The 24,007-nt window shown below is 29.4% G+C and overlaps 4 protein-coding genes across 4 annotated transcripts; 1 reads left to right on the plus strand and 3 right to left on the minus strand.

The window, feature by feature from the left end:
- Positions 1 to 1,117: 1,117 nt before the first annotated feature.
- On the minus strand, positions 1,118 to 4,416 carry LOC105623988 (uncharacterized protein C18orf8). The gene is made up of 11 exons (XM_012205358.1): positions 4,288 to 4,416; positions 3,910 to 4,215; positions 3,338 to 3,512; positions 3,100 to 3,259; positions 2,911 to 3,016; positions 2,697 to 2,850; positions 2,514 to 2,577; positions 2,078 to 2,297; positions 1,799 to 1,968; positions 1,443 to 1,718; positions 1,118 to 1,379 (listed from the first exon to the last, which is right to left on the minus strand). Exons 1-11 carry the CDS (start codon positions 4,414 to 4,416, stop codon positions 1,118 to 1,120), a joined length of 2,022 nt encoding a protein of 673 aa, XP_012060748.1.
- A 420-nt stretch (positions 4,417 to 4,836) lies between these two features.
- Positions 4,837 to 6,746, minus strand: LOC105623989 (ribonuclease H2 subunit B). The gene is made up of 5 exons (XM_012205359.1): positions 6,659 to 6,746; positions 6,283 to 6,521; positions 5,924 to 6,209; positions 5,510 to 5,736; positions 4,837 to 5,196 (listed from the first exon to the last, which is right to left on the minus strand). The coding sequence occupies exons 1-5, from the start codon at positions 6,744 to 6,746 to the stop codon at positions 5,107 to 5,109; spliced, it is 930 nt and encodes a 309-aa protein (XP_012060749.1). The 3' UTR covers positions 4,837 to 5,106.
- Positions 6,747 to 10,571: 3,825 nt separating this feature from the next.
- LOC105624014 (protein KRTCAP2 homolog) lies at positions 10,572 to 11,667 on the plus strand. Its single transcript, XM_012205384.1, has 3 exons — positions 10,572 to 10,575; positions 10,900 to 11,118; positions 11,391 to 11,667. The coding sequence occupies exons 1-3, from the start codon at positions 10,572 to 10,574 to the stop codon at positions 11,561 to 11,563; spliced, it is 396 nt and encodes a 131-aa protein (XP_012060774.1). The 3' UTR covers positions 11,564 to 11,667.
- A 178-nt stretch (positions 11,668 to 11,845) lies between these two features.
- LOC105623990 (stomatin-like protein 2, mitochondrial) lies at positions 11,846 to 13,969 on the minus strand. The gene is made up of 7 exons (XM_012205360.1): positions 13,907 to 13,969; positions 13,719 to 13,832; positions 13,373 to 13,520; positions 13,045 to 13,293; positions 12,638 to 12,793; positions 12,239 to 12,483; positions 11,846 to 12,150 (listed from the first exon to the last, which is right to left on the minus strand). Exons 1-7 carry the CDS (start codon positions 13,967 to 13,969, stop codon positions 11,965 to 11,967), a joined length of 1,161 nt encoding a protein of 386 aa, XP_012060750.1. The 3' UTR covers positions 11,846 to 11,964.
- Positions 13,970 to 24,007: the final 10,038 nt, after the last annotated feature.

Genomic DNA, 24,007 nt, shown 5'->3' on the forward strand with positions numbered 1-24,007 from the left:
AGAGAGAGAGAGAGAGAGAGAGAGAGAGAGAGAAAGAGAGTACTGTATTCGTAATTCTTTGCACGCCAATTGAGAATTTGAGCGTTTTTATAATCTTACTTAAAATCTGTGCAGTCAATAATTATTCAATTATGGCTATGATTACTTTGACGTCGATCAAATTCCGATTAACTTATTCCGATTAACTTGTTGTTCAGATTACTTACAGCAATGTTTCTAACTGTACTCGTTCTCTTTAATCCAATATTTTCTTAGATTCGTCAAACAATATAAAACATTATTCTAATTATATTAATTTTATTAACTACATAATATATGAATTCTATTAATTCTATTAATTCACTTGATAATATTAATCGTCAATTAAATCGGAATTTGTCATCCTTTATATGAAAAAAACACTTAAACTCACTTGGTAGCAGCGATCTTCCACTTTTCCTCATTCACTTTTTACTGCTTTCCAAATATTTAAAGTTATTAATTGAAATTTCAGCGTTCTGTATGTTCTTTATTTATAATAGATTGTACTTATTGTATTTTTGATGTATACGGGATTTAAAATGTCTTCTTCTCCTATTGTAAATTCTACTGATATTGTAATTCGTAGATCTAATTCGATGATCAATTCGTTTACTTTTCACTATATTATTAGGACACAAGAGATGATTATTCGTTTTATTTTTTATTAAGGAGAATATTGTGCGAAATCTAAAAATACACATCAAAAGAGAAAAATAAATGCCAATATTACCAAATATTTCCTCATAAATAAGAAATTCATTATGAATGTATTACATTACATAAGTCTCGCTATTAAAAGATTATTAAAGAAACCTTATACTTTATAAGTCTTGAATGTATAAATCCCGCAATATGGACTTTGTAGTGAAAAGATGGAAAGCAGATACTCTAGCAGGTAAATATCACACATATTACTTACAAATTTGTTTTAATCTTTTATTTTCTTTCTCATAATAAATAACAATATATATTTATACAACATTATAGGAATTTACAAGTTACAAAGCAGTTGCAAATAAATTCTCTATCAGCTTCGTTAAATAAAAATAAAATGTCGATTATTTTTTTACCTATTATTCTCACGAACACTGATATCCTACGAAGAAATAGTGGTAACGTTCGAGTTCGTATCTGAATTGCACTCATTATCCGTTCCTTGGAATAAATATTTGAAATGCTGTACGTATGACTGGCAATGTTCTCCTTTAGTGAAGGCCGTAGTGTTATGCAACCTCAAGTTGCGTTGCTCGAAAAATTTAAAGACCGAATGAAAGAGTGTCGCATCGTCAGTGGCTTTTGCTGCTTCTAAGAATTTTCTTGCAGATACTTGATCTGCCATTCCGACCGAACGAACGTATCTGAAACGTAGAAATATAATAAACATATGTTAATTAAAACGTTAATTAAGAAAAGCAAATTACCTTAAGGCAGCCAAGATATGTCCCTTCGATAAAAGTACTTCGATTATCTCCTCATGCGCGTTCCCCAATCGTTTTAACATGTCCAACGCCAATTGATGCGCTGCCGGATACAAATTTTCCAGGGAAAGCAGCAAGCAAGCTAAAGGCTTCGAATCAGCGACCACATGGTATTGTAACAACTGATGTAGCTGATAGTAAGCCTTTCTATGTACCAATGTCGTGATCACCAATTCGTACAAATAATGTTGCACCGGTATTCCGTATTCAGTTAAGGATCTGTAAAATCGACATTTATTTAGATCAGATAAGTGACTCGATAAATTTATATATTGTAAGTTATTACAATTCCCATGTACCTGATGTATTCAAGTAGGACCCATACTATCATCTTTGGTTCTATTGTATTCTCAGGAAATTTGGATAATATGTGACTATACATATCGCTTTGATCGAGCAATAATTTATACTTAAAATTTTCAGCCACTGTTGTCACATTTTTAACATTATTCTGTAAAGGCGTGCCCATCTGCGAATGATAAATAAATGAGACATTTAATGTTATAACATCTAAAAATTATACAATAATTATATATAAAAGAGAGGAATCTATATATATATATATAACGTACAATTACCTGGTTCTGTATTTCATTTTCTAAATAATTTCTGTATACAATGTTAAGCTTATCAAATACGGTTGGCATCTCCATTAAACTTACAGGTAACTGTGTTATAAAACTCTGTAAGACTTGTATTAATATCTGTTTAGCATTTGATCGCTGCATTAAAAATTCTACTAAAAGCACTTTATCTGTGATTAATGTCACCAAAGCTTCCAATCTGAGCTCGATATACCTGTTTGATTATTAATAAATGAGAAATTATGTTCGAATATAAAAATGAATTAAAGTGTTTGGTTTTTTTATAACTAAATTAATACTCTGTTCAAACCAAATAAAATAAATATATACTTGATATTTAGCAGAAGCGAGAAAGAAAATTCTAATGTAGTCTAGTACAGAAAAAAATAAAAAGACCTCGAAACAAGATGTTGTAATTAACCAAACGTACCACAAACAACCCAATTTTACGTCAATTATTATATTTGGTTGGAAAACAACCCAATTAGGAGAATCTGTATAATGTTAAGGCTTAATATTTAGATCAATAAGATTAAGACATTATTATAAATAAAAATATTACTTATTAAATTAATAAGTAATATTTAATATACTTTTTTTTATAAAAGGATACATAACTGGCACGGCTGATACGTCTGGTCAGACAAGGTTGCACCTGGTACTTTGAGATTAAAAGATTTAATCGGTTTTGCTGTAGTTATACTTGTATGATGCATTACTGTTCCATCACTCACACCAGACATCATAATGTCAAATATCATTGATGTCTATAAAAATACATGTTTAAATTTTAAATAAACTTGTTTATATACAGTAGCAATGTATACCTTTGATGCTTGATGATGAACAATAATGAGATTATCAACAACGTTTATAGCAAATCTTCCACCAACATCCAGTTTTAACATATGGCTCTTTTTAATGGTCATCATTCTGTAAAAACATTACATAATATTGCTATAACATTGCATAGACATTGCGAATTGCATTCAAAATGACTTGTGAATGAATTTTACTTGTGTACAGTATAGACGTATACAAATGCCGTTCCCATTGAACGGTTGACTCCTGGTTGATGCCGTAATAAAATTATACAAGGTGTTCCATATAACACAGCCAATGCTACATCCCTTTCGGAAACGGCCAGTTTCCCTGGTTTTGTTACGTTATGTTCAACTAGAACATTATTAAATAAGCATAAAAATATTTTGTTTTAACTCAATATTCAAGCAACACATGCAATTTCTTACTTACTTTCAAATTTAGTCAACTTGTGAAGATTACCAGGAGTAATATGTAATGCTTGTATTTGATTACCAACTGTACCAGATGACAATAATACCATATAACTCTTCGGACAGAATACAAACCAATTTATGCCTAAACTTAAGCATTTCAAGGCTTTAACATTACGTTTTTCTGGATTAACCTGTAAACAATAAGTTCAAAGTATTAAACAGTCGAAATTCTATTTAAATAATAATGTATCAAAAATATAGGTGACACTTAGGACAGCACTTTTATTAATCAATCCATCATTAATGAATCACTAAAGAAAATTTAAAATTTGAACTTCCTTTGAGACTCATGGATAAATACCATGATTAAATTTAACAAAAATATTGTCCCAAGTCATCTACATTTACAGTAATATATAATAAAAAGTCTGTTTTCTATAGTTGAAGTAGAATATTTTTTAAACTTAAAGTGAGATAGAGTATGTTTGATATTTGGTGAAAGTAAGAAAGAATTCTAATATTAGTCTAGTACAAGAATAAAAATAGATTTAATAATATGAAATAAAAATGACAAAAGAATTTTCGCACTTGAAACAGTTCTACTCCATGATCTGTAACTACAAGTATCTCAGTGCCATGAGTCCACACAAAGCCTAGTATTGTGGCACTCTTCCCTTTGCATGACTGTGAGTACTCAACATGATCCAAACCAGAGACAGAAGAGTAATTAACAAATTCCACTGACGAATTGGTACGCTGAATCGCAAGTACATTCATATCGGGAGAGAACTTAATGGATATTACTGAGCCTCTGTCTTCCATCCGAAAGTTTAAGTTCTGGTCCGGGCCCTTAACGAGCACTCCTGTAACGCCTCCTGAGCGAACAGCAAATACCTGTATACAAATCATGTTTGTTATTGTATCAGAATGGAAATAAAAAATTTCACATGTATTAAGTTGACTAACTTGCTGTTTCGAATCATCGAAAAATACATTTGTGAGACAGCTGACCGATTCGAACCTGATAGGGTCAGGAGACAGCTCCAGGTAATAATCATCATTCTTTCCCCGATCATCAGCTTCCATGTCTGGCATAATTGAATCATCTGATCCTACCAGCTTATTACAGGCTTGACAGTTCTCCAGGTTGGAACACACTAGGGATAAAATAAAACAGTGCTGTCGATAGAGAAATCTCTCTCCTCTCGATATCCTTTCCCTATATCAAATTCGGTTGCCTGCTTTACTCCTCACTATCGCATTCTGGTTGCCATAAATGAAGTTACCTAAAGTAAAAACATATGATAATTTTAACCGATAAAAAAAAAAAGATATTCTGAGAAGGAAAATTGACGCTCAATAAAGAAATACCGTAAATAAATACTGGAAATCGATAAAATATAATTTTATCCATCAATATTTATCGACGTTATCAATACATTTATACGAAAAAATAATAATTGATAAAAAGTAACAATTTCATAAAAAGTAACAATTAAAATTAAAAATTAAGAATTTAGTTGCTAGTATATTCTTTTATTAACTGTTTATTGTTATACATTACATTGTGTTTAAATATTACATAAATTTATTGAAATATTGGAAAACACTACTTTCTGTTACATAATCATCAATAAAATATTACAATTTTCAACTTGGACGTTACATTATGTTAAATATATGGATTACATGTATATAGCAATAAAATTTTTTAAAATGTGTACGACATAGTAATAAATGTCTATAAATGCATTAATCTTTAAAATCGTTCTATTTTCTTAATATTTATTTCTTCTGAAAAAAGCTAGTAATGCTTTTAGATCCTGTCGCTGCTCTCTGTTTAGCTAATTCTTTTTTACCAGGGGCAGTGCTTTTCTGTAAAAAAAAATATATGTAGATATTAAATTTGTTCAAACAAATGTCCTATTTGAAAGTCCTTTATAGATTTCGTAAATATTTTTTTGTATTCTATATAATTTTAAATAAATAAAACAAATACAACATACCTTTCACATTATTGTAATGTATAAAAGCATTACAACAATTACTACAATTAATTCTTCAAATAGTCAAAAATTATTTATATATTTTATTTACTATAGTAACTTGAGTATAGTAACTTGATATTTGGATTATAATTATCATTTATTAAAAATGATTATAATTACTATTGCTATTGATAACTGACCTTTTCGGGTTTACTTAAAGTTTTTGTTTGCTTCTTTGCTTTTGGCACTGAACTTTCTTCGAAGGAATCTTTCTTAAGCTTCTTCTCATCCATTTCATTTTGAGGACTATTCAGCTTGCGTTTTTTACTCTCCACTTCATCAGATATATTCATACGTTGTGCCAGTTTCTTTGAGAGATCTTCAGCAAGGTATTCTGACACAATGCCATGTGCATATTTTAAGTATTCTATAAGAAAATTTTCGATAAGTGCTCAATTAATTGATCTTGCTTGTAGATGGTGGCCTACAAAAATTGGTTGAAGATCTCGTTATATCTCAATTCAGCTATAATGATATTGAGAAACCCTCAAATATTCTATCTTATAATATTCTATCTTATCCTTTCTTTGTTTCATAAACAGCATTTTTCTTACCTGCTTCAGTACCAATTTCATATATAGTACTCTTAACATAAGTGGCACTCATAGCACCTTGAGATACATGAACTCCTTTTTCTTTTAATACATGTGCTACCTTTTCTACCTTCTTTTGTAACCAATTTAACGATTTCTCCTCATTAAACTTGAAAGCTTGTAGTGATTCGTCTCCTTTATGATCGGCAACTAAGGATAGATTCAAGTTGTCACATTGTGCAAGTCGAGAAGTCTCTGGAAAATCTTCATCCCAGAGGCATTGCTCCAAAGGTTGTGCTAGTTGTGACTATAACAAAGACATTTATTTTAACAACTACATCTCAAAAATTTTTCATAAAGAAATAAAATTCTACAATTACCTTTCTCAAGTATGGTAAAGCCAAAAAGATAGGATCAATTGGTGTCGATAAATGCAACTTTCCATCAGATTTGACATTATCATCAATAAACCAAGATCTTTTCTTTTCATCAAAGATTAAAATCTCTTGAACTGTGAGATTTCCAGCGCCAAATACAAATATAGCTGGTTTATCAGAAGCTGGATGTCTAAGTTTCACTATCTCAGATTGGCCTCTACTTGTGCTGTCTAAATTGCCATCTAAAATACATTTTCATTGATACACAATACGGAGACATGTATTTCTCAGGGACATCTACAATGCGACCGCAACAATCACTAGTAAAATTGCAAGTTGCAATTGTCAATATGATAAAACAATAAATCGTCACGTTCACCTTTCATCAGGAACACCCACGTGTTCGCCGACGGGTGAGAACTCGTCACCTTGACTAGTTTCTGCGGAAAGCTTTTGGCGCGCGGCATTTTCCATGTGTCAAGCGTCGGTTTTTGAAGGTTATTTTTCCGGCTGGACGGGAAACGCTCGATTAAGCCATTCGCTCGCTCATATGCACCACTATGCACGCAAGAGTTTAACGATCGATTGTCTCTTACGAGCAATATTGCTTTTGATTTATCGCAGCCAGAATTAATTTCACTTGCAAACAGTTTTGTTTTGGACGCGACATATTGCGGAGACGGAATGACAGACAGCGTTTGAAAATTCGATGCGTTAAAATGGCGAAGCTAAATAATCGATAATAGCTGAAATTCTTGTACCGTTTATTTTTTCTCTTTTTCTTTTCCAACATGTATATGTACATGCTCACCGAACGATTGGTTATTACTTAGATCCATAAGTAAGAACCAATCGCTCAGTGAATAGGTTACATTCTGAAACTCATTTTAAAAAAAGTATTGTATTTTTTTAGGCTGCCCTTTTTATTGTCCTTTTAGTCCAATCACAGTTGAATATGATAAAAATAATCAATTACTATTTGTTAATTTCTTACGGCTTACGATCCTATTGTAGAACAGACTTTAAGCCTGTTCTAAAGAAAATGTCAACCGGTTGAAATTCTTATGGATAATATGGATTTACTATTTCCGTCAGATTACATACACAGGTCTAAAGCAGTATCCTGATTGGTTCATCGATTTAAGTCCACGTTATATCCACACAACTTGCATAGCCGCATAAACGTATGCATAAAGAAAATTATCCAATCACATTTTACGTGCGACTTTATGAAAGAAATGCGATTGAATAATTTTCTTAATAAAATATATAAAATTACATAAAATTATATATATTTATATATAAATGGACATATTTTATGTATAATTATATATAAATATATATAATTACAGACAATTATATATAAAATATGTCCATATAAATATATATAATTTATATATATAATTTTATGTAATTTTATATATTATAATAATTATATAAAATTATATAAAAAATATTTTTTTCCGAGTTGAATTATTTATTTAGTATCAAATTAAGCTTAAATTATTTATAATTAGTATTAAAAAAGCATTCTCATTAACATATGAATTTACAATTAATAAGCAAATTTGAGCCTTTAATAGTTTTTTTTGGATTAAACAGTTTTACTCTATTTAAATTAACTAGAGATATTGAATAAGATGACTTATAAAAATGATTAAAAATAATTCAAATTACTATTGTGATATTATAAATTATAATTATATTATAAATTTAACAATGCATGCACAATAAATTCTACAATATAATAAAGATTAAGTTTATCCTAATCTGTTAAAATTTATCTGCTTCAAGGCAACGGATGTATAAAATGCATACATTTATCCGTATATTTTTATTAAATTGGTGCATATGTCCTTACCTCAATAAAATAATTAATTTATCACTCACCAACCCAATGCGCAACAGCGGAGTTATATCAGCAACGTTGCTTCAACGATGATTCTGTAACAAAAAAAAATAATAAAAAATTCAAATTAAAACAAAGTAAAAAAATCAACCAATATTTCAAAAAATATTTATCTCAAGCGAGACAAAATATTAAGCAAAAATAATTGTCGTCCGTAATTATCGCGAAATAGTAATAAATTCTATTTTTCCATCGTATTTTGATTCTAAATGAATGAACGTTCGTACGAAATGTTTGTTCCATGATATATATAATTGTCATCTCGATTCATTTATGAATAATTAATCGTGCGAGTTAGTAATCTGAATGTGAATATTCATAAGTATAATGTTTCATACTGTTTAGCATTTGTCGCGATTAAAAAAAAAATGTAAAGAAGAGAGGCACGCGACATGGCTACCTGCTTGTACGGGCCTCGATAATGAAATAACTGCGCGGTAATAACTTCACATAAACATGACGCGCCACCCCGTGCCACCCTGTGCCACCCCGTGCCGCCCGTCTGCCCTTCCACTTCAAAACAATTCTCAAGGTTGCGTGCCGATCATCTAACTGTCGAAATATTAATGCGTATTACAAAATAAGTAAAATAATCTATTCGTTACAGTTTTAAGATTCTTTGAATTTATTGCACGATTTTTGCTTTATTTCTTGGATTCATTATGCACACAACTCATCTTAATATCTTAGATAATTTTAAATTGTGTCACAATAAGTTTGTAAGAACTTTTTGTAACACAAAATTCGCGCAATGTGCGCAATATTTTCAAGAAAATATTAACGCACTTTAGCGTAGTACTTTTGTTTTAGTACTTTTGAATCGTAATCCGATAATAAATCTAAATTTATGCAACGTACGCTTTCGATCCGAAAATAGAAAATGATATGCAAAGCCATTAACGTGCTATCATTCATCATGACCATTAAAGAGGACATTATTAAGTATCGATTTAAACGTGACAATTTGTAATTATTAAACTAAATTATCATATATTTCGACGCCTTGATGAAAGTAAAAATCGAAGCGTAAATCAGATATAATGGATAAGAGTAACAGAAGGGTGAACGAAACTTCTAGAAGGCGAAAATTGAAACAATAAAATGTGAAAGAAGCATTTACGTTTCTTTTATATTTTGATGTTTTAATTTTCTTCCTACAACGTTTCATTTACGCTTCTATTATTATTATGCTCTGATTTTTATTTTCAAAACGCCTATTTCGAGCGTGTGATATAACTATAATATACCTTCGACGAATGATAGTCGCTTCGACATGAACACGCACATTATGAATATCAATTCGCATTCGCAGATATATAATTTGAATTTGCGACGCGCGGAGTGACCCATATTACATGTCTATCCCGCTCCGAGGTCGCCGAGCGAATGCCGAAGTGATGACGTAATCAACCGCCGCGCCTGGCGCCGCCTGGTACACTCCCCACTCACCTCGCCGCGCGGCGAAAAGCGAGAGAGAGCGTGCCTTCCCCACTCTTCGTTGTTCGTCGCACGCTGTTTGGATACCCAATTATTGCGCATAAAAAATATTCACGGTTTATTCAATTATTCTTATCTTACATTATTTTGACAAACGGGTATCGTCGTACATACATTTTGCGCTTTGCTTTGTGACATCTTTGGCACTAATTTAATCTTATATTACTTGCAGAGTTCTTTAGTCCGGATCTATAATACAATAGTTTTAAGCCTTAAGCCATAAGAAATTGACCAATTGAATGTAAGGAAAATAATTGATTATGATTCGTCCATTTCTTATAGCTTAAAGTTAAAAACCTATTATATAATAGATCCGGGTTAAAACGTAATTAGTAATTATATAAAAAATATTTTTTCCCGGATACTTATATTATTTACTCTCTTCTAAAAAATATAATTATAAAAATAAAAACTTTTTGGAATATTTCAGCACCTCGTCTATCTAAGTACTTGTGTTTTAAAAATCCATTTATCTGTTCAAAGGTTAAAGATAAAAATTTTCAAATTAAAATACGTAGCTAATGAAAAAAAATTTATAATTGATTTCAATGTCATTTTTATACCTATTATGTTTGAAATTTTATTGTAAGTGATTTTGCTAATGAGTTAGAAACATTTAAGCCAATCAGAACTCGATAGGGTCTCCAATAAAGAATGAGTGGAACATCTTTGAATCAATTGAGCATTGCTTGTTGGTGTTGCTGACGTGTTGCTGACATTTGTACGCATGGAATAGTATCTATGTATGTATGCCGGTTATCCAAATTGCAGTTAACCTATGCTAGCTTCAGTGAATGTACAAGGAATTATACACAATTTATGTAAATTCTCGCTGAGAAAGAAAAAAAGGATAGGTCTATGATTATTCCTAATTTTTTCAGCAACAATGGGTAAGTATCAGCTCTTTAAAAGTTATATTTTCAAATTACCAAATATTAATAGAAAAAATTTAACAAGAAGTTGCATGCTATAAAGAGTAGTTATCAATTGTCATTGATATTTCAGTCTCATCGATCTGGTAATTTTATTAAATTAATTAAAACAAATTGTGTCTCCAAGAATAAATCTAATACATGAAAAATTGTCTAAAATTGTTTCTGCAATTGATAATGCATAAGCAATATATCAAGGCAAAAGGATAATAATTTTTTTATTTATCTTTTGTTACTCTTTAATATTATTGCTAACATTAACATTACATGTTGATGTTATAGCTGTTAACAGTGGAATGTCATTCATGCTGTCATCGATATTAGTGGTATTATTGTTCTCTGGTATGCAGATGTACAAAGTTTGGCTCAGCTCGTCACAATTGGGAACCATTCTCGGAGGATTGATTGGATCTTTGTTGTTTATGTGTACATTGACTGCTGTGGGAAATCTTGAAAGTACTTTATTCGGAAAGTCTTTCCAACAGAAATTACTTCCAGAAGGTATATAGAAACTGACAGAGAAAAGTCTCTTAAAAGTCAAACTAATCAAATTTAGCAAATTTCTTAATTTTAATACCAGATATATAATTAGTGTAAAGTAGAATTTTTTTTCACCTTTTTATTTCATAGAATTTCAATTTCAATTTAATTTCTGAGAGACTCTTGTATTGCAATTGTGTTGTTTAATATTATAAAGTGAATTATTTAAGAGTTAATAGTATACAAAAATAGTTTTTAAATAATATACATAGGCTGATATATTTTTGTTACAGTGATCTTCTCATTGACTTTAAGTTTAATTGCTTCTGCCCTAATTCACCGTGTGTCTACTACAACTTGTTTAATATTCTCTCTAGTTGCACTGTATTATATGAATAGAATTTCTCAGGAAACGTATGGCGTATCTATACAAAATACAGTTATGCAGTCCAAGAAACGCAAGTGAATAAGCATAAGGATATTTGTGCGACATATCTTTTTACTATTATGTACACCATAATATATCATACATTCTACGTAAAGCTTCCAATTTGTAATAAAATGCCAATTGTAAATTGTTCGATATTATTTTATCTAAGATATTGAGTGGTTTAAGATTTGTACTAAAAATTGAACCTCAATTATGAGCAATTTCCCTATCAAATTGCATTTATATAAATGTATGTAAATTTTGAAAATTTGTGATGCAATAAGGGTTTGACTAATGAAACAATTGATGAACGACAAATTTGTATGTATGTAATGCTTTATGATAGTTTATGACAATATCATGATATTTACATCGCGAAATTTAATTAAATAACATGCAAAAAATATGAAAATATTTCTTTATTGCAGGTATAAATATTATAATATTCGGGGCTTTTGTTCTTCCGTTTTTCTATGCTTCTCAGCTTCTTCCTTATCGCTGAAATATTCAAATGTTTCATCAGAATCTTCCATGTGAACATTTGATTGATTACTCGTTACTTGTTTTATTTGCTTATTACTATTTTTGTGATCCGGCATTACTTGTTTATAAATTGCCATCGCCTATAAAATGTAACAAAATAGAAAATCTTGATAATACTATTATTAAAATTTTAATGAATAATGAAAAAACGAACAGTGTGCGACAAACCTGTGCTACAAACGTTGGAACATCTCCTACGTTGCTTGGCAATATCAATGTATTATTAACTTTTGCTAATTTATTGAATGCATTGACATATTGTTCTGCTACGCTGAGCGCCGCTGCATTTTTTGCATCCGCGACACCAAGTGCATTTGCAACTATTTGTAATCCCTTCGCTCGTGCCTCAGCCACTGCTACTACCGCTGCGGCTTCTCCTGTGGCTTTGTTTATTTGCTCTTGCCTTGCTGCTTCTATAGTAATCGTCAAGTTTATCGTTACAAAAATTTTCACTAATTTTGTGTTCATACATGCAATATTAAAATTGCTTTTTCAGATAAATTCAAAAAGCAATGTGCAAGTTCACTATGAGTAGAAGCTATACTCAATATGAATAGCACACAGTACCAGAAGCTAAAATTCGTGCGAGTCGTTTGCCCTCGGCCACATTTATCTCAGCCTCCCTAACACCTTCAGATTCCAATATCGCAGCACGTTTCTTTCGTTCGGCTTCTACCTGCATTTGCATTGCTTCCTGCACCCTTGATGGTAATTTTATATCTCCTAAAATATCAATATACATTTAATAAATTTAATGAAGAATATTGTGTATTTATTTATTTTGGATAGAAATTTTTTCTAGTTTTAATCGAGCAATCTGAGATATCTGTTACATAAGGTCTGTTCTTTTTCGCTGAATTGTTGCACCAGTTTCTTTCTTTTTTCTTTAGGAGGAAAGAAGAGGAAGAAGGACGAATTAGTGTAAAAGTTCAGCCAAAAAGAACAGGCCTATAATTATTATTTTTACAACTCACGTATCTCATATCTTAGACAGGTTATTCCCCATGCACTACTCGCCTTGTTGATACTTTCAACAATGGAAACGTTTAATTCTTCCCTTTCCCTAAATACTTTATCTAAAGATATTTTTCCTAACTCAGATCTCATGGTAGTTTGGGCTACTTGAATTACTGCAAACTCAGCATCCTCAACGCCATAGGATGCTAGATAAGGATCAGTTACTCTTAAATACAATACCGCATCGATATTTAAAGTCACATTATCTGAAATCAAATCAAAAAAAGTAATTTATTACGAATACCGTGTTATATTCTTAAAATTTGTGTTAGACAGCATAGCTACCTGATGTAACTGCACTTTGTTGTGGCACATCTATTGCTAATTCCTTTAAAACTTGCACATACTTAACTCTATCAATGATAGGAAGCAAAATGTTCAAACCTGGTTCTAAAATTTTATGAAATTTCCCCATTCGTTCGACGATCCATGCCTAAGTAAAAACGCTTTTGTTTAGGCTAGCGATTACCAAATTAATTTTATATATAGTTTTATTTCAAATAATTTAAAAAATTGTAAGTTGAATAAAAGCTAACTTGAATAAAAGTTAACTAATCAGAAGTATATATATGAATCATGTACAGTAATTGGCATACATTACAAATATATTGTTCATTAAACAATGACAAACCTGTTGTTGAGGAACGAACATTATAACAGTGTTTATTGGATTTAACGGTTTATATCGTGAATTTTGTGTCACAGAACTAAACATTTTATTTTCTACGCTTGCAAACATGTGATCCTGCAATGTGAAATGTTCCGTGAAACTTATAATTAAAAATTTTTTCAGAGTCGAAACTGTGAGATATATTTCACCTTAACAAATCCCAAGTTCCTCGCCAATATCATGGCACTACCAGACACTGTGCGTTTATACATCCTTTTATTATACTAACTTTAAGAATATAAATACAAAGAATATAAATTGACAAATTATCTTCTAGGTTTCTTCTAGGTTATAACAAGAATAACGCAATATTGGAAAAATAACCCGGCGTCGTCCAGCATAGAGTATGATGCAATAGAAGGAAAACTTGTCACCGAGATATTTTGTCATGTGAGAATACAAAGATCAATTCTGTATCTTGAAAAGAGGTGAAAATTATAAAAGTGAGTGAATTTACTAGAATATTTATAATTTCATTATTAGTCAATTAAACTAAATTTGCTCATTTTAATTTTCATCTTGTTTTAAGGATCGATAGAAGTGACAAACCAACTCATTTACATCTCATTTGTTGTGCAGTTACATATATTTGCATATAATATTTAATCTATAAACTACCATATATATTGGATACATTAGAACAACCATTATTCGTTTTAGAAAAGTTTGGAAAAATATAAAAAAATTGTTCATATACAATTATGCAAATTTTTATATATTATACACAAGTAATTTTCTTATATTTTTTCAAATTTTATTTTTTTTAAACAAATAGTGCAGAAATTATCCTTTTAATTTACATGCATGGACATATTTCATATAAAATTATGTATGTTTATAAATATTTATGCAAGTTAATGAATACACTAACATCATAAAAAGCATGTGCCAAGTGCGTACAGGACTCTTTAACCTCATAAAACACGCAGCTCCAAATTCCGAGAAAAACTGAAATGTTTTACGCCTAGCGTTTACTTATATACCAAATTCGAAAGCTAATTCGATCCAATAAGCATCCGCAGCGAGGCACGCATCGCACTCATTGGCTGGCATGCGAGTGGTGGGGTTCGCTATTTGACTCGTATAAATAGCGCATAATTTGTAGCTTCGTGCTTTTGCGATTCGAGCAGGGGGCCGGGAATTTGTCCTGTCATTTTAACGTTGGAATAGTTCGCACTTCGCAGTCCTGTCTTCGAATCAATTATAACTTATTCTTCATAAGTATTCTACACAGAATCTCTCGGAACATAAAACGCGAGCGAAACGGCACGAAAGGATCGTTGGATATGTTTACTAAGGTAATCAATAATTAATTTTGCCTTTACTTCTCGTAACAGTGTAAATATCGCGTATTGTACAGTATTAGCACACTTGATTATTCGGCTGAAACTTTTCGCAATACTCATTCGATCGAATATCAAACCGCGTGTCGTCGCGTCTCGCGTCTTTTACTTTTTACGCGTGAAGTTGACCGCACGACGCCGCTTCCCCATTTTGATCGCATTCACATTTCATTCGCAGTGGATAGGGAATGACACCGCGGAACGGAATGACTCTCACAAGTGGCAACGCGATCAAATATGGTAATTAAAATCTATATAAAACTTAACTAAATATACTTACTAAATGTATATTGTTGATATTTAACTACCGCGTGACTATATAAATTCAATATTTATACATTAACAATCTGTTTGAATGCCGAAAGTATATCGCTTGAATTGATGAATGAGATTTTTGAATATCAAACTATAACTATATGTATGGAAATAATTATAAAAGGCGAGTGTATATGTATCTATTATAATACGCGCTCGTCTTTTATGATTATTATTTCCATAGTTTGATTGTAGATTGATATCAGATATATCTGATACTTGAAATACGGAAAATTCATGAACGCGACGCCAAGAGTGAGAAGTGCAGCATCACAACGCCGCATCGTTCGTCTCGCTTTTGGCAAGACGAAGTTAACCGCGCAAAAACGAAAACCCTTCGTCAATCTAAATTACAACTACATTTCATTTACACATCTCGATTTGTAAATGAAGATATAATCAAGAGACGATCGTGATCATATGATATTTTGAAACTTGTAAATCTGTATTCAATTTTTGCATCTTAGTTTATAGCAATTATAATTTCAATATTTACAAAGAGAAGGACGCGCATTGTCACGTGTAGCGACAGCGCGCCGCTGCGTTGCTCTTGTGAAATTGATTGCACGACAGACGAAAAAACTTCGATAAATTAATTGCATTTATTTGCAGAATGCGGTGGATACGAGATAGGTCAGCTCCAAATGAATGTTGCTACTTATTGAATTGGTAAGTAAAATTTATATTAATTTTATATCTAATTTTTAAAATATCTAATAATTTTTTGTGTAATATAGTAGATTCGGCACTAATATGCAGATAATTCGAGCATGTATTTCACAATACTTATGCAGCCGAATAGCAGTCGCGTATAAAATCAACTGTGCAGAAATTTTTCACCATTTTAGATACATTCCAATGTCTAAATTTTATTTGTAAAATATCGCAAATATCGAACATGACAAATTTCCTGCGTTCTTATTTTTCTACTGTTGTAACATGAATTATGCATCATGTCTAATTAATGTCGGCTATACGAACAAAATATGACATGGTCACATAATATTTAGGGTGCGTTCCGTTTTCACGCTTACACGATGTAAGTTCATCCTTGTTTATCAAATATCAAACAAAAATAAATGATATATTTTATTACAAGTACTGTAAGCGCAAAACAGAACGCACCCTAGCAATTATTTGCAACTACACTTAATTTTAACAAACTATTTGTTTCAACTGATAGGTACACAAAGCAAAATGAAAAGAGAAGAGAAATAAAAAGCAGGCTTGACAATTTTATGAGGAGAAGGAAGAGAAGGAGATTCAGAAAAAGCAATGGAGCAATTTTGCGGTAATCAAGCTTATTGCTTATTTGCATAAAAAATTAGTTTTCATTTTTTCTTATTAGGTTATTTTATTTCGATGATTAAAAATAATAATTAAAAAAAAAAGAATTAAATCTAAAACATTACGGAAATTTATTCTTATAAAGATAATTTTGAGAAAATGTATAATTATTTCAATGGATTGTTTAATTGAAAAACTATTTAAAAATTCAATGTGTATAAAAATTAATTTTTTAATTATTGATTATTTTGAACGCTATTTTAATTTGTATCTTGTATTTGTATGTTACAGAATCATGTAATCAGCTGATAATCAGTAGCTGATAACTCCACTGTTGCGCAATAGTCGGTTTTCCTTCTTCTTCTTTTATTGATACGCGCAGTCACCTCGTCCGCGATCAGGCCATTAACCAATTAGTGAAGGTGTAGTGAAATGGAGTATAATGGAAACTGCATGATTCTGTATTGAGAAAGCAGGACATCGGTCGGTGAGTGACAAAAATTTTATCAGGTAACGAATCTGTAAAAAAATGTACAAATCTATTGTATTAGAAATGAATATAACGTTTTATAGATCCATTACTTTAAAATGGATTTAGCTACAAACGATTATGATACATATTTAATCTTGGATTTATTTATTTGTCAACTTGATCAGCGTCTTGGCTATTATGTTACCCGGAAAAAAATGTTTCATATATAATTATATAAAATTATATATAATTATATTAAAAATTGACATATTTTCTATACAATTATATATAATTATTATAAAATATATCTATAATATATATAATTTTTTTTCCCGGATATTCACAAGTATACATATAAACAAAGAGAATGAAATAAAATTAAATGAGTTAGTGATGAGTTAGTGATTCTAAATTATATAATATTAATAAAATTATATATAATATTAATAATAAATCAAGTAAGAATATAAATACATTTAATTTTATTGAATTATTATTTAATTCACACATATTAGAAATAATTAAATTTTTTTAATTCAAAAGAATATCGAATAAAAATTCCTTTCTTTACTTACAATATAAATTACAAAAAATATTTATATAAAAAACTGCATTTTAATAAAAATAAGCTTGATGAATATAAAAAAATTGTTGAAATAAATTGGTTTTTAAATTAAAATTAATGAAATAAATAATGAAGAAGTAAAGAAAAAATAAAATTTTACATAAACAAAATATTATGAATTTTAAAATACAAAGATTTCCACAGATTTTTTTATTTAAATTAGTGCAGCATATTCAATATATCACATATTCAATATATGTGACATAAAAATAAAAAAATTTTGATCCTAACCTATAATTAAACGAATTATGCATTTATTTTTCTTAATCCCATTCTCAAATATTCATCCAAGATTAAATATGCTATAAATTGGTGCAAAGAAAAAATATGTACATTTAAAAAAATATTTTTTTAATGTATAAATGAAAAAATTGCTTTTCTTTACAAGAACAAAATACAATAATGTTATTACAACGATTGACTAATCTTATCTTACACATATACATATGTATATACGTGTGTGCGTGTGTGTGGGTGCGTGCATGCGTGTGTAAAATGCAATACTATATATAACTAAATAATTAATTCTTGAACACATATAGCATCAATTTTAACTTAATAGATTGTAGCTTATATATTTGATTGATTGACAAAATAAATTTATAACAAATAAGTAACATAAATGATATAAAATCCCATAAGTTAAATAAACAAATAAGTAATTGATGATTTGCAATGCAATACAAAAATCCTGATAACGATCAATAAATGAGTAAAAGAGATGTTAGAATAAAAATAAATTAATTATATTTAATACATAAAAATAATTTAATACATAAAATTCCGCAAACGTTTCAACTCACAGAATCTTCAAAAGTATAAATACAATTATATTAAATAAAAAATTAACATTTACAATCTAATATGTCGAAATGAGAACATTACAGAAATATCATTCGTCCTTTTCAAGATAGTTATTGTCACATGTTCAGAAGAATATATAATAATCAAAATAATTCAAACTAAATCCCCGTTTGACAGCGAGAATCGTGTTAGTCCTTTTAAAATTAATTGATTTAGAACAATTTTATATTTTATCTCATATTATATCATATTTTATACCTTATCTCATATTACACATAAAGGATTAACACGATTCCCGTTTCACGTGGTATAACAATAACTATCTTGAAGAGGATGAATGATATTTCTATAAAGTTACCTAATTTCGATATATTAGACTGTAGATGTTAATTTTTTATTTAATTGTATTTATATCGTACTGAAAACTCTGTGAGTTGAAACGTTTGCGGATTTATTTTTATCTATTAACTATAATTAAATTATTTTTATTTTAACATCTCTTTTTATTGGTTGTAATCAGAATTTTCCCATAAGTTCGTCGCGGAACATACAAGAACTTTTTAAATTAAATTAACGTTTTTTTCATTAAAATTTTTCTGTAAGAAAGATATTTTCATATAATACACAACTAAATATAAGTGATATAACAATGATATAAATGCAACTGATAAGGAGTTTATGAGTCACAACGCAGAATTTTTTTGCGCGGTACCCGATAAAAAATTTGTCATGTATAAATATGTATAATTATGTAACACAAACATACATAACTATATATAAATATTCATAAACATATATAATTTTATATGAAATATGTTCATACCAAATATTCATACTTTTTTTTGTAAAATTATTTTTTAGTGAAATAGAAGTAATAATAGAAGAAGAAATAATAAAAAAATTTTTAATGTAAAAACATTAAAAATAATTAAAAAAATAATTTTCGCACTATTTGTTTGAGAAAACATCAAATTTAAAGAAATATAAAAAAATTACTTATGTACAATTATATATAAAACTATGTGTGCAATTTTTGCAATTTTTGCAATACAATTTTTTAATATTTTTCCAAACTTGTTTTTTTCTAAAACAAACAATGCGAAAATTATCCCTTTAATTATTTTTTATGTCTTCACATTACTATTATTACTTTTATTACACTAAAAAGTAATTTTAAAAAAGAAGGATGTAATAAATATATATAGACATTTCATATACAATTATACATGTTTATGACATTTATGCGTGTTTATATATGTTTATACATATTCATATTTATATATATTCATGCTTGAACATTTGTTTTACTAAGTAATTATATTTAAATATATATACATATTTATAAAGATAATAAATTATAGACATTTTGGCCCAAACTGGGCCATCTTTAGTATGTCAAAACGAGAACAAATATATAATTTAAAGTAATGATGAAGTGTTAATATGATAAGAACATTAATAGCGCGATTAGTACAAAAATTTCCACAGATAAATCATATAAAATTATCTAGTGCTATAAATGCAGTTACTATGTACTGGGTCTATGATGATTCGATTTCTTATTTTGTATCTTTACAATTATTTCCATTTCACATAAATAGTGTGCAAACATAAAAATACCAGACATAATTTAAGATATTCATATTGTAAAATTAATATAAATTGCCAAATTATGAACTATTATTACCAATTTTTTAAAAATAAAACATACCCTGTGTTTGAAGATGTTCAAACTCGGTATAATTATAAAGTAATCATTATCAAATGAAAACGGAAACTTATTTTAATAAGGTGTGTAACATGTCAGAGCAAAATGATAGGTACCGCAATAATACAAAGATTTTTTTTTTATATAAATGTAAATAATTGTTATTCTAATCGTTAAATATTATAAAGAAATACTTTGATTTGCAAAGTCACAATATTTTTTAATTGTCACAATATTTTTAATTGTCACAACAGCGTTTGAATACACCGTGACATAAAGATATAAAATATAATACATAAAAGTATAAAAAAATATAAAAAAATATTAGGTATATTGTTATAAAAATTTATTATACATCATTAATTAATTTAAAATCAATATGTTTCAATGTCACATTTAAAATGCGTTTAAGATTAAATTGACAAATAAACGAAAATTACATATAAAAATTATAAAAAGCAATTCTAATTCATCAAAGCGCCAATCCATGAACTTTTTCAAGAACTGTTTTTTCTCATTTTCCATTACATATTCCGCTTAAAATCTTTCTTCTTCTTTCTCAGCTTTCTCAATATTCTGTCCCCTTTATAAATTTTCTTCAATTTTTCGTATGCCATTTAACATTTCTGTTGCAGCTTCCTCCTGGCATGTGCAATAAACGGTGCGTTTCTTCGGGAACATTTACGGGTTTTACTCGAAATTTATATATATGTGTATATAATATATATACGAGATATGGTTCGGGTAATCAGATCGTTGCAATGCATGTCCGATTCTCGTCACGTTTATCGGTCCGTCGAGCTTGTCTCGTAAGACCAGCGTCTAACAAGCCGATAAACTGAATTAACCACGATTAACGCACGAGGGATGTGGGCAATAGCGCCCCAGAAAGTGGATTGCCTCACGTCGCGTCTATCAGCCGCGTGATTTGCACACTTGGTGTGACACAGACTATTGTGGTTCGCAGAGTATTGTGGTTATGAAGGCCTCGTCGACGTTAGACGTGCGTTAAACGTGATACGAGAAGCCGGCCGTATTCGCAACGATTTCATTGTCGGTTCTGCATCCGTCGGATCGAACATAGTAAGTCGCCACTTCGCGCAATTTACACCATCTCTTGCACGTGCCATGGAAATGTAGCAATCGAGATATAAAATGATTCTCGAAAAATTAAGCAGATTTTTGAGAATAGAGATTGAGATTTGCGAAATATGGAATTTAGAAGAAAAATCAAAGAAAATATTGTAGAGAAGTAACAGGAGTAGAATCTTCGTGCGCTGTGGAGAAAATAAGATGAAATAACATTGAAATAAATTATAAGTATTAGTGCGTGCGCACTAATGCGTGTTTTCAAATGACTGTCTTTAATTTATCCTTCTCACATTATTTTATTAAGCTCCTCGCTATAATAGCTCCTCCGTCTCAGATCTCTCAATATTTTATTCCTATTGTGATTTTTCTTTATTTTTTCGTGTGTCATTTAATATTTCTGTTGCAGCTTCCTCATGGCACGTGCAATAAACTGTATGTTTCTTCGGGAACATTTATGGGCTTTACTCGAAATTTATATAAATACGAGATACGGTTCGGGTAATCAGATCATTGCAATATATGTCCAATTCTCGTCACGTTTATCGGTCCGTCGAGCTTGTCTCGTTAGATCAGCATCTAATAAGCCGATAAGCCGAATTAACCACGATTAACGCACGAGGGGGGTGGGCAATAGCGCCCCAGAAAGTGGATTGCCTCACGTCGCGTCTATCAGCCGCGTGATTTGCACACTTGGTGTGACACAGACTATTGTGGTTCGCAGAGTATTGTAGTTATCAAGGCCTCGTCGACGTTAGATGCACGTTAAGCGTGACACGAGAAGCCGTATTCTCTACGTCACTATTGGTTTCGCATCCTTCTCATTAATCGTATATTAAATCATCAGTCACATTATGTGTTGTGCAATTCACAGTATACTTGCTATGAAGGATCTGCAATAAGAATATTTAGTGAGGATTTGAAAATTTATCCAAAGAGAAATTGTCGTCGAAAACTAAAGAAAGAATTCCTGCAGAAGAGAGGATGATCAAGGGGAAATTTATAGATGCAAAAACTTTTTTGCCACAATCGCGGAATTCAAATAGTTGAGATTGCGAATAATTATGAAAAAAATAGAATGGAATGTATTTTTTACACTTCATTGCGTAATTATGAAAAATATTTTTTTATTTAATTTATCTATCTTATGAAATGGTTCAAACACGTAATTATGGAAGGAACATGGTAGCACTTGTAAAATTAAAACATGTATAAAATATGAAAGAGAAATTAATTCAATATCAAATTTTGTTTTATAAAAATTCAGATTTTCAAGGTTATTTTTGCAGATATCTAATATAATACAATGGTAAAATAATTTATTAATGGAATCGTGTAATGATTTTTATTGTGTCATGCAATTCTTATTCCTTCCTTGAAAATGGAGATTCCCTGTTACAGAATTAAATCCTGATTACTCATGAGATTTGGATTTCGTTTATTAATGATTTCAGTATTGGTTGATGACCGATAACATTTTTAAAGTTGTCAAATTATTAGTGAGGAAATGTTTTACCAGAAAAAGTAAGATTTATGTGAATTAGAATCTCATATTACGAATATCATTATTGTTCGATTTGATCACTGTTACAAATCGGAAGTAATTTGTTCGTTTGTTTACATCGATTGTTTCTTATTTTTGCTTTTGATAATTACTTTTAAAGAGATTTAAAAAGTGATTTGGTGATCAAATTATTCTTCTTAATGTTTCCGTTTTATCAATAGTTTTATTAATAGTTTTATTATAATTTATCCTTTGTTCATAGTTTGTTCAATTACTTAAAACTTAATATATTATGTAACTGCAGACTGCACATTTATTTTAATTATTAATAGTATGTTTTTTTGAATATTGCTTATCAATATAATATGTATAATTGTATACTTGATTGTGACTCATTTCTCCTTATCTTATATATAATATATCTCCAATCTATCATATTCCAGAATACATATTTTAATATTCTAAAAATATGAATAACACCTTGATCCACCGATTCGATTCAACAGTTTTCTTTTATTCGTAATTATAATTGTACATGTAATTTATTTTACAATTTAATTTATATCAATTGTAATATTAAAAATAATCTGAATATGAAATGTGAAATAACAAAACATATCTATATCGGTAATCTTATAATTATTTATGTATGTTATTCGTAGCAACATGATAATTAATTATAATATTGTATTATCAGATACTATATGTTTAGTTTTTTCGTATCTCATGTTATTAATTTTATTTTGTATATTTTACTTGATATGTTTTGAAGGTGCTCATATAAACATGCATTATATCTTCACTGTTGCATTGTCAAATTTTCTATTACTTTATTATTTTATTATTTTATGATTTTTGAATGTTATAAATTTCTATTTTTCGTGAAATGTGTAAAGTTTTTAGAACGGTATCAATATATATATAATACGACAAGTAAATTTTTTTTAAACTTAAATAAAATTTCAAGTTAAAACAACGCAATGTCGTGAAACATTTAAAATTCTCGTGCAAGTAATAAAATTTGTGAACATATCTTCAGTTTTGTTCAATTTTTATGATTATTATCATTATTCTTTTTAAAATCATTTTTCATTAGTTTGAAT

Source organism: Atta cephalotes, assembly GCF_000143395.1.
Source record: "Atta cephalotes unplaced genomic scaffold scaffold00070, whole genome shotgun sequence".
In the NCBI taxonomy this organism is placed as follows: domain Eukaryota; kingdom Metazoa; phylum Arthropoda; class Insecta; order Hymenoptera; family Formicidae; genus Atta; species Atta cephalotes.

Bases quoted from the DNA above. Each gene is read 5' to 3' on its own strand.
- LOC105623990 (XM_012205360.1), bottom strand. From the start codon at position 13,969: ATGTATAAACGCACAGTGTCTGGTAGTGCCATGATATTGGCGAGGAAC. The intron at 13,294-13,372 runs GTAGCTATGCTG...ATTTGATTTCAG, and splicing joins ACAAAGTGCAGTTACATCAG to ATAATGTGACTTTAAATATC. The intron at 12,484-12,637 runs GTACTGTGTGCT...CGATTACTATAG, and splicing joins CGCACGAATTTTAGCTTCTG to AAGCAGCAAGGCAAGAGCAA.
- LOC105624014 (XM_012205384.1), top strand. The intron at 11,119-11,390 runs GTATATAGAAAC...TTTTTGTTACAG, and splicing joins ACAGAAATTACTTCCAGAAG to TGATCTTCTCATTGACTTTA.
- LOC105623988 (XM_012205358.1), bottom strand. From the start codon at position 4,416: ATGCCAGACATGGAAGCTGATGATCGGGGAAAGAATGATGATTATTAC. The intron at 3,513-3,909 runs GTGCGAAAATTC...TATTGTTTACAG, and splicing joins ATGGAGTAGAACTGTTTCAA to GTTAATCCAGAAAAACGTAA. The intron at 2,851-2,910 runs GTATACATTGCT...GTATTTTTATAG, and splicing joins TTCATCATCAAGCATCAAAG to ACATCAATGATATTTGACAT.
- LOC105623989 (XM_012205359.1), bottom strand. From the start codon at position 6,746: ATGCCGCGCGCCAAAAGCTTTCCGCAGAAACTAGTCAAGGTGACGAGT. The intron at 6,210-6,282 runs GTAATTGTAGAA...TCTTTGTTATAG, and splicing joins CTTTACCATACTTGAGAAAG to TCACAACTAGCACAACCTTT. The intron at 5,737-5,923 runs GTAAGAAAAATG...ATTTTCTTATAG, and splicing joins TGAAATTGGTACTGAAGCAG to AATACTTAAAATATGCACAT.